This window comes from Indicator indicator, chromosome Z (assembly GCF_027791375.1).
Source record: "Indicator indicator isolate 239-I01 chromosome Z, UM_Iind_1.1, whole genome shotgun sequence".
NCBI lineage: Eukaryota > Metazoa > Chordata > Aves > Piciformes > Indicatoridae > Indicator > Indicator indicator.
In genome coordinates, this window is record NC_072053.1 from 62,709,547 (window position 1) to 62,723,810 (window position 14,264).

The 14,264-nt window shown below is 44.1% G+C and overlaps 1 protein-coding gene across 1 annotated transcript in view; it reads left to right on the forward strand.

Moving 5' to 3' along the window:
- Positions 1–2,278: 2,278 nt before the first annotated feature.
- The window catches only part of SHB (SH2 domain containing adaptor protein B), a 69,167-nt gene continuing 57,181 nt past the window's right edge, over positions 2,279–14,264 (forward strand). The window contains exons 1-2 of the mRNA XM_054398024.1: positions 2,279–2,869; positions 11,843–11,960. Of these exons, the coding sequence (XP_054253999.1) occupies positions 2,294–2,869; positions 11,843–11,960 (694 nt within the window). The 5' untranslated portion in view covers positions 2,279–2,293. The remainder of the gene's footprint in view (positions 2,870–11,842; positions 11,961–14,264) is intronic.

Genomic DNA, 14,264 nt, shown 5'->3' on the forward strand with positions numbered 1-14,264 from the left:
AAATTCACGTAAGAATCCGATCCACCTTTAACACATAAAGATGATTAACTCATAAAGATAACTAACTCCATTCTGCCCTCATGCAACCCAGAAGCCATGGCTGGGCTGAGCGTCATACAACAGGTATGACTTTGAAGATACACTTCAACGGTGTTAACAGGGCACTACATGGGTAACTTGCATGGAATCTACTTCTTTACCCTCCCCTATTCTCAGAGAAAATAAGAAGAGGTCCATTAACTAAATGATTAAAAGCAACAGCACAAAACATGACTAGCTTCTGACATCTTGAACATCACTCTCCAAAGACTCCTTAACATTGCCTTTACATCTTCAAAAGGGACCTACATCTCATTTCTAATTTCAGGCCACTTTTTTTTTTTCCCCCCAAGGAAACCTGTTAGGACCCCAGCTGTTCATGTTAAAAACACATCCATTGCTCCTAATGATATTGGCATGTTCTTGTGCAGACTTCTGATCTGTGTGAAAATAGTAGAACTCCTGAGCTGCAGGTGACCAGCTTGCTCCTCTCTCTGCATTTGTGATCTTGATAAAGGAATAGGAAACTGGTGCTTTACACAAAAGTACAGATCTGGAAAATCCTGTTATAAATGTGAATGGTTTAAACTGAAGGAATGAAAAGGACAATCCTAAAAGAAAAAGAATAGCTATCTTAATATTGCTTGTATTAATGGGTCTGAACTCTTATTAGTGGAAACCTCCCAAAGATGTAATCGTGAAGCCTTCTCCACCCTTTATTTGCAGTTAAATTCCACCTGTGTAGACAAAACATAACCACAAACAAAATCCTCCTGTCCCAGATCAGCACGTACAATCAAAGTACCACAGGCCAAGTTATCATCTGACTAGTTCTTTTTTCTGTTTAACTTCTTTCTTGTGGCAGAGGTCATAAATGGGCCTGGAGACATCAGCCTAAGGACATTCCTTTCCTCACTTGACCATCCATTCAATGCTTCCAGCTTTCTCTAAGGCTAGATCAAATGAGTAAGAGTACTAAAGACTCAGCTAAGACTATCACAGCTGGGTGGGAAAAACATCAGCTCTAGGAGATGTTTACCTTTGAGCAGATGGAGAAAGCAAAAAAAGAGCAATACTAACTGGACACACCTATGGTGGCCCAGAAAATAACAAACCTTCCTGGCAATATGCAATCTGAGCAGCATCATTCACACAGTTAATATATCTACATTTGATTCACTGTAGGTGTTACCTAGGAACACATCTGGGACACCTACCAAGAAAATACACAATATCCTGTTTGGTTAGCATCAGGGGCAGCTGGTGGACTTGGTGCCCTTTGGTAGAGGCCACCGGACCCCAGTCCAAGACTCCCTATCCCACTGAGAGCATGGGAGGGACACAGGTAATAGCACCAGAAACGTCAGAGCCCAGCTACAGAAAGCGGCTGAGACCCCATTACCCTTGGCTACGGGTGTCCCAGTCCCTCCAGACGACAAGCCAGAGGACAAGCCGGAGGACAGGGGCGTTTGAAGCTCAGGCCCTCTAGGAAAGGAAAGGCAGCCACACGGCCCTCCTGCCTCCTCATAAGCGCCGACAAGGTTCCCTGCCCCTTCACGGAAGCGGAACGGAAGCCTTGGCGGGTCGCACCCGCTGCAGCACCGGCCTGGTGGGGCTTGACACGACGCTACTGCGTCCTTTCTGCGGCGAAGCTCAGGAAGAAGCCGTGACGACACTTGCCCACTCCCCATGCTTATTGCTGCCGCGCGTCCTTCCTCTCCCGGACCTTACGAGGAGACGAGAAGAATATGAAAACAAGCCCTTGTATGGGCTTCAGCCAGCCCCTTTCTGGCTAGGGAGCAGCGCGGCGTACAGCCACCGCCTACCGGCACCTGGCCTCGCCCCGCCCGGCTCTCCCCACCCCCAGCCGCGGCAGTGGGCGGGCCTCGAAGGCGAGGCCTGTATGTAGGTAGGAACCCTGCCACCCCCGCCAGTGTGGAGGTCTTGGCTGTGGAAGACAAATGTGGAGGAGTCCGGGCCGGGCTTGCGAAACCTCCGGAGCCGCAGGGAAGGGTACAGAGCTGCAGCGCCCGCCTGGCTCGGGTCCAGAAGGATTCTGTCCTGTCGGGAAGTCGTGTGCCTAAACGGGGCCTTTTCAGGCTTTGGCGGTGGCAGAGCGGCGTGTGCGCGGAGGAAGGTGCCCGGCTCTCCCCCCCGCCCTGCTTCTCCGTGCGGGCGGCGGCGCGGAGCAGGGCTGGCGCGCGGGGCGGCAGAATCAGCGCGCGGCGCTGGGAGGCCGCAGCCGGGAGAGACGATGGCCAAATGGCTGAACAAGTACTTCAGCCTAGGCAATAACACGACCAAGAGTACTCCACAGCCTCCGCGGCCCGACTACCGAGAGAAACGCAACGGTGCCGGCAACGGGCCCTGCCCTGATAGGCCGCCGCACCTCTACCTTCACCACCACACTTCGCCTGGCTTTCCGCACCGCCGCATGTGCGACGACACCAGTGACCTGCTCCGCGCCTACCGAGCCCAGAAAGACCGCGATTTCGAGGACCCCTACAGCGGCCCCGGCTCGTCCCTGCTCAAGTTGCGTGCCATGTGCCGCCCAGACTGTTCTGCGTCTGACGATGTGGGCGAGGTGAGCCCTAAGGTTTTCTCCTCCTCGTCGTGCTGCGCCGCGCCCCCCGCCACCCGTGCAGCCGGATCCCTGCACCTGTTTCGCAGCTACAGCGAGCGCAGCCCGTCGACTTCACCTGACATGAAGTACATCTCCCCCAAGCACCGGCTTATCAAGGTTGAGAGTGGCAAGGATGGCATAGGCAAGAAGCTGAACAAGGAGTCTAAGCAGCTGGCATCGTCTGTCCCCTCTGACATGAAAGATAAAGTAAGTGTGCTCTTGTACTTGCCCCTGTAGACCAGATAGTAGGGCTGGGGCTCTACCAGCCCCTGGAAGCGGGATAGCTCCTGTTTGAATACATGTGGAGCAACCACTGCTCTCCATCATGCTTTACTGGGTTGCATGACCTTTTTAATATCTCGAATCAGGGAGGGCATGTGTAAGGCTGACACAGAAAGTGTGGGGTCCTGTGCTCTGGGCTTTCAAATTAGCCTCCCTTCAGATGCAGCAAGTTTACAGGTGTGCTTATCCCTGTGGGTATGCATTCTCCTGTGGAACAGGATGTGAGTCTTTGAGGTGGTGCTTGGGGAGCCCTAGAGTCGTGTGAGAAGCCCCATGCTTATGACCTGAAATTGTAGCCCCACTCCCATTGCATGTGGTGTGGAGCAGTCATATATAAAACAATCCAACAAAATAAAAATCTGATGCCATCCTGAATTGGGTTGCCATTTTTTAAGGAGACAGTTTGTCATGTGTTTAGCAATAAATTCTTTGTCTCCCAATTCAGTGTCAATAGGGAAGTTGTTCTAAGACCTCTGTTACAACAACATCACAACTTCTGTCATAAGTTTTTTCGACTGGCAGGTACCTGAGGCAATCTCTGTAGCTGCTGACTCAGTTGCAAATGTCCTCCAATCTTTTACTGGTTGCACTCGACAAACATTAACAAAATGCTGTAGCTACAACACTAGAAAGTGTTGCACTAAGGAACCTGGGTTATAGCTCAGAAGCTTTGCAGTGGAAAATTGTGTTAATTATTATCTGAGCAGAGCACGTACACCCTTCCTTCTGCTGGTCCTGTGAATATATGTCAGATTTTGTTTCCTCTGTTAAAAGTTAATATTTCTCCATTTTGTAAATGGGCATTTACAACTTCAGTGTAAGAGTCACATCGTAGGAATTCTAAGTATGTGCTGAATGTTATCAATTTCAATGATCTGTTTGTACATGTTTCATTACATAATAGGATTGCATTGAGTAGTGACACATTTCCATGGCAACCTGATAAATTATATCCTGTCCAGGTGGAATTCCAAAGAAATCAGATTATGATAGTGATGATAAAAGATTAAAAGCATAAGATTTATTGCATTGTCATTTAAGTGTAATTCCTGACTGGAAGGAACTTCTGTGTAAGCCGTTTGGAGTATCCCCATGTTTGTGACCTCAATTGCCTGTGTTGATACTGTGTATCTGCGTTCAGCAACTTGATAGAGAGTAACTGCTTGGGGCAAAATAGATACAGGTGCAGCTGTTATTAATTTGACCTTTGCGGCGGGGGGAGTGGCATGATTTTTAAGATTTCTTTAACTATGTCTATTTTAGACTATACTGCAGAAACTACATCTGTTGCTAGGTAACCTGCTACTTTCTGTGGTCATAAATCTGTATGCTGCTTCCAAGCCATTGTTGCAGATTCTAAAACTTGCTTTGAATGACCATCTTACAGTTTCTGTTTTAAAAAGGTACGGAACGCTCATGTCACAGTCACATTCTTTCTGTTGTGAGAGACAGAACTACAAGCAGGCAGTCTTAACATGTCTGACAACTAAAATCATCCCTTCACTTCAGAAATTGTGTGCAGCCACCACTCCTGAAAGAATGTGGTTGTGATGGGCTATGTTATTTGCTATTTGTTCAACTATGTTATTTCGGCCAGTCGCTGAGAGTGCTTTGAAGCTGTTTCGCTCAGCAGAGAGGCGTGCTCTCTCCGTGTAGAGTGTTTCCTGAAGTTTTCTGTTAGTCGGGAAATAAACGCCAGGGGAGCGGAGAGAAAACTGGCAGGAATCGGCATCTCTCCTGGGAGAAGCTGACGAGTCGTGGGCGTTGCCAAGGCAACGGTGACCACACCCACGCCTGTAAAAGAAACCCTCAGGAAGCACAGTGACCAGGTTGCTGCACGCTGAGCAGACGAACAGGGTGTATAGGACGCCAGCCAGGGTGTGGCACAGTAGTTTGGTAACCGTGTGCAGAAGGGCAGGCAAGGAAGGTACTGACGCTTGGCTGGCTCGAACAGGGAGCAGAACGCCATGGTGTTCCTGAGCCCTACACCACTAGGTTTGATGCAGCATCCAGATACAGCTTAGGTGGGAACACTCTATCATCCAAGTGACAAGTTGTGGGGTGTGCCTCACTCTCATGCCAGCGTCAAATGGCAGCCTGAGGGAGGTGTGCCCAGGTGTAGGTATCACAATCATTTTGGTTGGAAAAGACCTTTAAGGTCAGTAGGTCCACTCATTATCTAACTCTACTATGTATGGTGCTAAACCCGTGTCCCTTAGCAGCAACATCTGTGCATCTTCTAAACATCTCCAGGGATGGTGATTCACACATTCATTCAACCAACCTGGAACCTGTTCTAGAGTTTGATAACACTTCCAGTAAAGAAATGTCTTCTAATATCTAATTAAAACCTCCTCTGGTGCAGTTTGAGTTCATATCCTCTCATTCTGTCACTTTTTACTAGGGAAAAAAGACCAACACCCAACTTGCTACAACATCTTTTCAGGAAGTTGTAGAGAGCAATAAGGTCTCCCCTCAACCTCATTCTCTCCATACTAAACAATGCCAGTTCCCTCAGTTTCTGCTTATAAGACCTGTTCTACAGAATCTTCCTGAGCTTTATTGCGCTTCTCTGGATCTGCTCCAGCAACTCAACGTCTGTCTTGTAGTGAGAGCCCCAAAACTAAACCGAGTACTCAAGGTGTAGCCTCACCAGTGCTGAGTAGAGGAGGACAATCACTTCCACAGTCCTGCTTGTCACACTATTCCTAATACCGGACAGGATGCTGTTGACCTTTTGGGCACCTGGGCACACAGCTGGCTCCTGTTCAGCCAGCTGTTGATCAATACTCCCAGGTCTTTTTCTGGCTGGCAGCTTTCCAGCCACCTTTCCCAAGCTTTTAGTATTGCATGGGGTTGTTGTGAGCGAAGTGCACTTGGCCTTGTTAATTCTGATACAATTTGCCTTGGCCCATAGATCCAGCCTGTCCAGGTCCCTCTCTAGAACATTCCTACCCTCAAACAGATCAATATTCCCTCCAGGTAAAAACCATCCACAGCCTTCCTGTCATCCCCTAAGTGAATTTTCTTGTCATAGAAAGTCAATCAGGTTCATTAAGTAGGAGCTGTCCTTCATGATCCCATGTTGACTGGGCCTGATCACCTTGTTGCTCTGTATGGGTTGCATAAGGGCAGTCAGGATGATCTGCTCCTTGAACTTGCCTGTCACTGAGGTCATACTGACAGATATGAAGTTCCCTGAGTCTTCCTTCCAGCCCTTTTTGCAGGTGGGCATCACATTTGCCACTCTCCAGTTGTCTGCGCCCTCCCTGGTTAGCTAGAAGTGCTGGCAAATGATGAAAAGTCACTTGGAACAATTTCCACCAGCTCTGTCAGTACTCAGGGTGTATGCCATCCAGCCTCATGTACTTGATTATGTCTGCTGCACAGCTCCTCTTGGACTATGGGGGCTTCGTTCTCCTCCCCATCCCTATCTTCCAGCTCAGGAGACTGGGTGTCCAGTGAACACATGGTCCTACTACTAAAGACTGAGGCAAAGAAGGTATTGAGTACTTCAGCCTTTTCCTCATCTTTGAGCACTATGTTCCCTCCTGCATCCAATAGTGGACAGAGATTCTCCTTAGTCCTCCTTTTGTTGCAAATATATTTGTAGAAGCATTTCTTGTTTTCTTTAGCAGCTGAAATAAAATTAATTTTCATTTGGACTTTGGCCCTTCTAATTTTTTCCCTGCAGAGCCTCATCACAATGTTGTAGTTTTCCTGAATAGCCAGCCCTTTCTTCCAATAGCTATAAACTCTTCTTCTTTTCCTGGAGTCACAATTGCATCTCTCTAATCAGCTAGGCTGGCTGTCTTCCCTGCTGACTCGTCTTTCAGAACACGGAGACAGCCTGTTCCTGCACATTTAAGACTTTGGTTTTTTGAAGAGTGTCCAGCCTTCCTGGACTACTTTGTGTACTGCATCCCAGTACCTCTGAGACTGCTTCCTCTTTGCTGTGTTGTATTTCCAGCAGACATGAGGGAAGTTAAAATCCCTTATGAGAGCAAGGGCAAATGATTGTGAGACTTCACCCAGATGCCTAAAGAATATTTAATCTGTCTCTTCATCCTGGTTCAGCAGTTTGTAACAGACTCCCACCATGATGTCTAATGTGATATGGTGAATCTTGGGAGCAATTTTTTTCCACTGTGAGAGCTGGACAAATGACCCAAAGACAGATTTGGATCAGAAGCCTGCACCTTCGGAGAAACTAAAAACTGCCAGATGTTCTGAGGTTATAATAGGAAGGTTGAAAGGTCAGGTGGACTGCAGGGATGCCCTTGTGTGCTGGTTTGAGCTTTGACTGGAGTTTAAGAGCTCAAATGATAACAGATTGAGATTTCTCCCCCCTCCCTTTTCCCAGTAAGGTAGGAAGGAAGAAAAACAGGGTAGGGGAGAGGACGGGTAAATTCACTAAAGAAACAGTCTGGAATTGGTTTGGAAGTAGAAGATGTAAATTTTTTAACTATATATATATATATCAGTAACAAGGAGGGTTCACAAAGGTAAGGGATAAAGGTAAATAGGAAAATGCACAAAACCAGGGCTGTATTTCCCTGGATGCGAGTGGATTCAGTTTGGAAGACATAGGCCCCGACCACACAGTCAGTGCAGGAGGCAGCAGTGGCAGCTGATCTTTCGAGCAGGCGAGACAAGAAAGAGAGGAAGCGGCAAAAGATGTCCACCCTTTTGTAGGCTTGCTGGACAGGAAGGGGGAGTGGAATAGACCACCTTTGACCCAGGGGATTCCTCCTCCTGGGAGAGGGAAAACCAAGTCTCTCTCTGCCCACCTGGATCAAGTTTCTTTTGTCGCTGTGGGGGGCTGGTGTCCTTCAGCCCCCATCCGGTTTGGGTGTAACCTAGCACACCCTGGAAGGATATTCCTGCATGCAGTACCTTCCAAGTCCTAGCACTGGCACGCTCCTGACAAGCTTTCCTTGTGTGTTTCATGGTTAGTTTACCTCTTACTGCTTTTGCATGAGTTCACTATTTAATCTTTCTACTCCAAAAAGCCAGCTGTGGGAAAGTAAGTAATCCATTGCTTTTACATATCTGCTGATTCAGCAGTGGTGACTTTGACCTGGTTCCAGCAGCTGACAACTTCACAGAGACAGAAAAGAAAGCTACATGCTGTGGATGAAGTTCATGTCCTTGTGATATCTGTGGATTGCTATGTCACATATGAAGATCCTGGAGCATTCTTTATAAAAGTTAAATTTACGTCTGTGAACAAACTGACCTTACACAGAGTATAAACACATATATAAAACAATGCGTAATAATAACTATATTTTTTGTATTATTACATGTTATTTTATATACATAAACATACATACTGCTGAGAAAGAAGTTGTGGACCATCTCTCTTTGTAGAGTTTCAAAACTTGTATGGGCAAAACCCAGAACAACCTGTTCCAACTCCTGCTTTGACCAGAAGAGTGGTTTAATTGTTTCAGAGATCTCATGGAACCTAAGTCTTAGTGTAACTGTGATGTTAAAAAACTGCCCTGGAGCCTGAGTGTTACCAACAGACTTACGTTATGGTAATATTCCTGTAGGGATGGTAATGCAGGATCCAAGTACAGCTCTGTCAAGCTGGAGTGTTTTTCCCCGTTTTGTAAATGACTCTGTGCAGTAGGTAACTGAAGTTAGTCTGCCTTACTCTCTAAAACATACAAGCATCCCTTCAACTGCAAAAGCATGAAAGAATGAATAGGCATTGTTCAGATGTGTATGTGCATGTGTACACAGTTGGACATGGCTGGTTGAGTCAATAGAAAAGAATTATTTGTAAGAACACATCAGCTTTGTGCTGATCAGCAAGAAGGAATTAATTGCTCTTGATTCTCTAGAATTTTCAGAGTGGATGTGTACAGGAGCTGTGTTAGTTAAGTGTGCATGTGAACACGGAAGTACTAGACACTAAGCACGGCTAAAACAGCATTGCACAATTCTATTTAAACAGCTGGGCCACCATAAATCCAACCTTGTTACTACTGTGTAGCTGTACAGATATTATCAGAAGCCTTTCCTTCAAAACCGCTCAGATAAGAAAAGAGATATGTATTTTATTTTTTTTACGCATTCAACTTAAATTCAGAAGTAAACTGTTAGCATTAGGACTGTTGTAATGTAACAAAAAGGTCTTCACATGCTGTTATTAAATACTGGTATGTTTTTTGGTTTTGCTTTGTTCTGTTTTCTAACACCTTGCTCCTAGTCATAGAATCATAGAATCAACCAGGCTGGAAGAGACCTCCAAGATCATCCAGTCCAACCGATCACCCAGGCCTATCCAATCAGCTAGACCATGGCACTAAGTGCCTCATCTATTCTTTTCTTGAACATCTCCAGGGATGGTGACTCCACCACCTCCCTGGGCAGCCCATTCCAATGGCAAATCACTCTCTGTGAAGAACTTCCTCCTTATACCTCCCCTGGCATAATTTGAGACTGTGTCCCCTCATTTTGCTGCTGGTTGCACATCTGTCTCAGAGATTTAGAAGCTGCCTTCCCCAGTTTGTGCTTCAGTTGTATTTTAGACAAGGGATATGTTCCTTTCTGGATATCAAAGCTATCACTGAGGCCTATGATTTCTTCCAGGGGCAGAGCTGATGCAGGTCTTTCCAACACTCAGATTTGTGAGTAGAAGGAAAGGCTTTATACACAAAGATGACCTAAATTTCTGACTAATTAGCAAGATATAAAAAAATCCTCCTTTACTCTTTCTGATCTTTCTGCTGATCATTTTAGATATTCAGCTGTGTACATATCACTGTACTGCAGGCTTTCCAAGGCTGTGAACTTGATTTGAAACATGTCAATGCTGAGGCCATGAGAAGGATTACCCAACAGGTTCTTTAATGTAGTGCCTCATTGAAGAAAGCATAAGTACCTTTGTTCATTTGGAAAACAAATCTAGACCAAACATTGCAGTCCTTCTGTATGCAGGCTGAGCTTTGTTGAGGTTTCTGCTTTGGTGTAGGAGAGGCAAATTCATGTGTCCTGCTCCAAAAGTCAGGCCCTGTGTGTGGATTCCTGCAGTTACAAAACTTCAGCATGTTGCCACTCCTCTGACTGGCTCTAAAGGTATCAGTCTGCTGTCAGTGTTACTGGTTTTAAAGATGTAACTGGTGAGGCAGTCTCTGTTGAAAAATCCCTCTTAAAGAGAAAAGGCCTTCAGCACTGAACCCAGGTTTGCCCTGGTTTGAATGAGGGGTATGAGGATTTTTTTCTTTGTCCTGGTCCTCCTTCCATCTTCTAGGAACCAAGATTAATGCTACCTCTTCAATAACAAGGAGGAATTATTCCTGTAACTTCCATCAACTGATTAGAAAGCCTGTATAACAAATGGAACTTACACAGCATGGAATGATTTTGCAGGGGTCAGGGGAGTATAGAGTAAGGAGAGATATTTTTTTTTTAACCTTTGGTTTTTCTAGTCTCCTAATGGAGGAAGGAAACTTGTTCATCTGACAATTTCTTTTTGCTACCTTTTGTCCAAGTTCACAGAATACAGATAAATATAATCATGTAATTTTGAGAGAAAGAATGGCAGAGATGGAGTCAAGGAACTAAGTTATAAAAAGGAACTTGTTTTGCATCTTGCTTCTTTTCAGCTGAGAACTACAATTGCAAAATTTCTTATTAGTGCAGTGAGAATAGCCTTTGACTATTTAATTGAAAAAAATTTAGCAATATTATCTGTTGTAGCTGATAAACCTAAAAAGAGAGGATGTGAAGTAAGTGCAACTGCAAATTTGTTTCCTTTTCTGAATATTAGCAAACTTCTCTGATAAGATTGCACTGAACTGAATGTGCTGACTGCTTTGATCTCTCTAATTGGTCCACCCAAATTATTCTGCCTCTTATTCTATGCCAGTCTGCCTCTTTAGGGGGCTTCTGCTATGAACAGGGTGAATTCTCATTATTAATACAGGTAGGGGAATGAAGGGATTGAAAGCAGCCCTTGCAAGAAAGATTTGGGGGTACTGGTGGATCAAAATCTGGACATAAGCCAACAACATGCACTTGCAGCCCAGAAGGCCAACCATATCCTAGGCTACAACCAAAGAAGCATGTCCAGCAGGTCAAGGGAGATTACTCTCCCACTGTGTTGTGGTGAGACCTCACCTGGAGTACTGTGTTCAGCTCTGGAGATTTCAGCAAAAGAAGGACTTAACCTGTTGGGGCAGGTCCAGAGGAGGGCCAAAAAAAAAAAAAAGAAAAAAAAAAGATCAGAGGGCCTGAAATACCTCTCCTATGAAGAAAGGCTGAGAGAGTTAGAGTTGTTCAGCCTGCAGAAGTTTCTGGGGAGTCCTTGTTGCAGCCTTTCAATACTTAATGGGACCCCTATAAGAAAGGTGGGAACAGTCTTCAGCAAGGCCTGTTGGGATAGGACTGAGGGGTCATAGTTTTAAACTAAAAAGTGGTAGATTTAGACTAAATCCAAGGAAGAATTTTTTTTTTTTTTTTTTTTTGCAGTGAGGGTGGTGAAACACTGGAGCATGTTGCTCAGAGAGGTGGTAAATGCGCTGTCCCTGGAATCATTCAAGGTCATGTTGGATGGGATCATGTTGTTCTGAGCAGCCAGACCTACTAAAGATGTCCCTTCTTACTATGGTGGAATTGGACTAGGTGGCCTTTATATTTCCTTTCAACTCAAATCATTCCATGATTTTAACAGGACCACACTTCTCTGTGGTCACCATTTTTTTTTTCAACACCACTTAGTAACTGACTTGTGGCAACTGTGTTTTTGTCCTCTGAACTGAGACTATACTCTGAAGATGTTATAGGATGCAGCTGTGTGAAATTTGTTTTTCTTACTGGCAGGGTGTTACTGTTTGGGTTGATGCACCTCTGACTGGATGTAACAGTTCCTTTCCTGTCTTTCAGGTATTGATAGCTGATGACTACTCAGATCCGTTTGATGCCAAAAGTGAGTTGAACAGAATGGGAAAAGGGGAAAACACTGGCTATATGGAACCATATGAAGCTCAGAGAATAATGACTGGTAAGAAAAGACAGTTGCACATGTGAGTTTTAATTGCATAACAGCTACAGCTGATATGAAACAGAAATGTCCTTTGTCATGCAAAACCATGTTTCTGAAGATATTTAGGCAGTCAATAGTAAATGCCATGGAGGCTTTTCATGTGCCTGCACCTGCCTTGATACCTAGAAATACTGCTCTGGACTTTGCTATTGAATATAGATGGTTTGTCCTGTCATGTGGGAATAGAGATGGTTTGTGCTGTGATGTGGGAAGATGAAAATGTAAACAATGGGAGTTGAATTCTGTATTGCTCATCTTGACAATGTCGAGGCTGTCATCTGTGTACATGTTAGATATGGCTAAAGGATGGTATTAGTTTAAAAACTGTTGATGTTTTTACTTATGGCCTTTTTAGCTCAGTGATATCCAGACTTGTTGGTCTTCCCTCTGCTGGAGGAGGGCTGTAAAGCTGCATCTTTGTGTAGCTTCCTTCTTTCTTTCCTTCCTTGCTTCTCTGATTTTCTTGTACCAGTGGTCAAATTGAGACCCTCAAGGATACTTGTGAGCTTTTGACTTCTTTGTAGTGTCTTTCCTATTCTTTCATGTAGGGAGCTGATTAATGGTGGCATCGTTGTACAAGTTTGGATGGTTTGAACTGCTTGTCCTGGCATTATTTACTGCATTGTTCATGCATATTCTCCATATCTCTATCCATTTTCCACTTGTTGGCTGTGCAGACTGTGAACTTTTTTGGGGGGCCATGGGGCTGTATGTTTTTAATTTATGATTATTTGTCTCAGTGAACATGCCTCTGTGCAGATCAGTTGTGCGTTTCTTGGATTTGTACAGCAAGTCCTCTTTTTCTCATTATGAGGTTAAAGGCGCTCTTGTGCCCAGTTAAGTTGATTGTATGCTTTCCTTTTCTATTGGCAGCTCCTGTTTTGGGCCTTCAGAAAAGATTAATCAGTGGGGGAAGATGAGGCTGTTGGATGCAAAGATCCTTTTTTCATGCAAGTGTTCCTATTTTTCTTTTATTAAATAGCATATCTGAAGGCAGAAACAGGAAAATACATGTAGATTATATTGTTTAGAGGCATTGAATGTCTTACAGAAGCTTTTGTTGTGGGAGTTTGTAGGAGCTTTTATTTTCATTCATGTAAATCTATTCATTCTAGCTGAGTAATTTCTCAGGAAAAAAAGAAAACAACCAACAAACCAGTCCAAATAAATTCTTGCTCTTTGTACAGCAGTGATGGACATTTGTAATTTTAACTATGAAGTCTACAATGCTTTGATTTCCTCTTATATTTAGGACAGGACCTTATTTTATCTCCTTTTCTAGATTAACCGTAATAAATGTTTAGTGAACAATACTGGATGGTTTAGCTAAAGTAAGGCACAGTAAATTGCGTACCTTTGCAATTGCAAGACAGAATTTTGCCAAACTGGTGTTTGGTGCAGCCGATAAGCTGTTGTATCTGCTCCACATGAGCAAACATGAGGAGGTCTCAAAGATGCTAAAGGCGCTTTCAAAGCTGAATATAATGACAGAGCAAGCGTTTGGAATGTGCATTTGATTGAGCCAGTAGAAGATGCCTGAAGGTGTTTAGTGTTTTGAGATCTGGGTATTTTGCTTCCAGTCATCGTGTTCTAATGCTAGTGCAAATAGAGAAAGTCTTCCCAAAATCCTCAGTGAGGTCAGGTTATATTACACTATATTTAAACGTGTGGGTTTATGTTTCAGCTTTTAATGGCACAGATGTTGGCTTTGCATTTTACTTGACAAAGGAAAGGCATCTTTTTGGAGAGTTTCTATATCTTCAGTTTATGTCTTTCCTGGTGAATTCTATTATGTATCTACCACTCCTAAAGAATATCTTTGGACTGTAGTTTGGTTAGCTTCAAAATGTTTACTGCTTTGTTTATGTTTGCTTGTTAGATGTACTGTCTGTTGAACAAAAGAAAGTTATATGGGTATCCATTAGGCTTAATTAATCTGGTGAAGTCCTTCTGATATTTTTTAACATGGGTTAATTCCAGAGAGAAGGAATTTGCATACTGCAGCAGAATGGTCTTTAAGAGAGACAAAAAGCAAAACAGCTTTTTGTCAGTTGTTCTTTGTTTACTGAAGTATTCTAACCCTTGATCAGCTCTCAAAACCAGCTGTAAGGGCTAGTTTGAAACAGGAGTCTGAAGTTTTTGTGCATGCTGCATGCTTCTTGACTTTGTAGATGGTCTGGCAAAAGCAAACATCTACATGAAATGATTTAATTATTTCAAAATAATCTGTGATGTCTGAAATCATAGAATGATAGAATCACA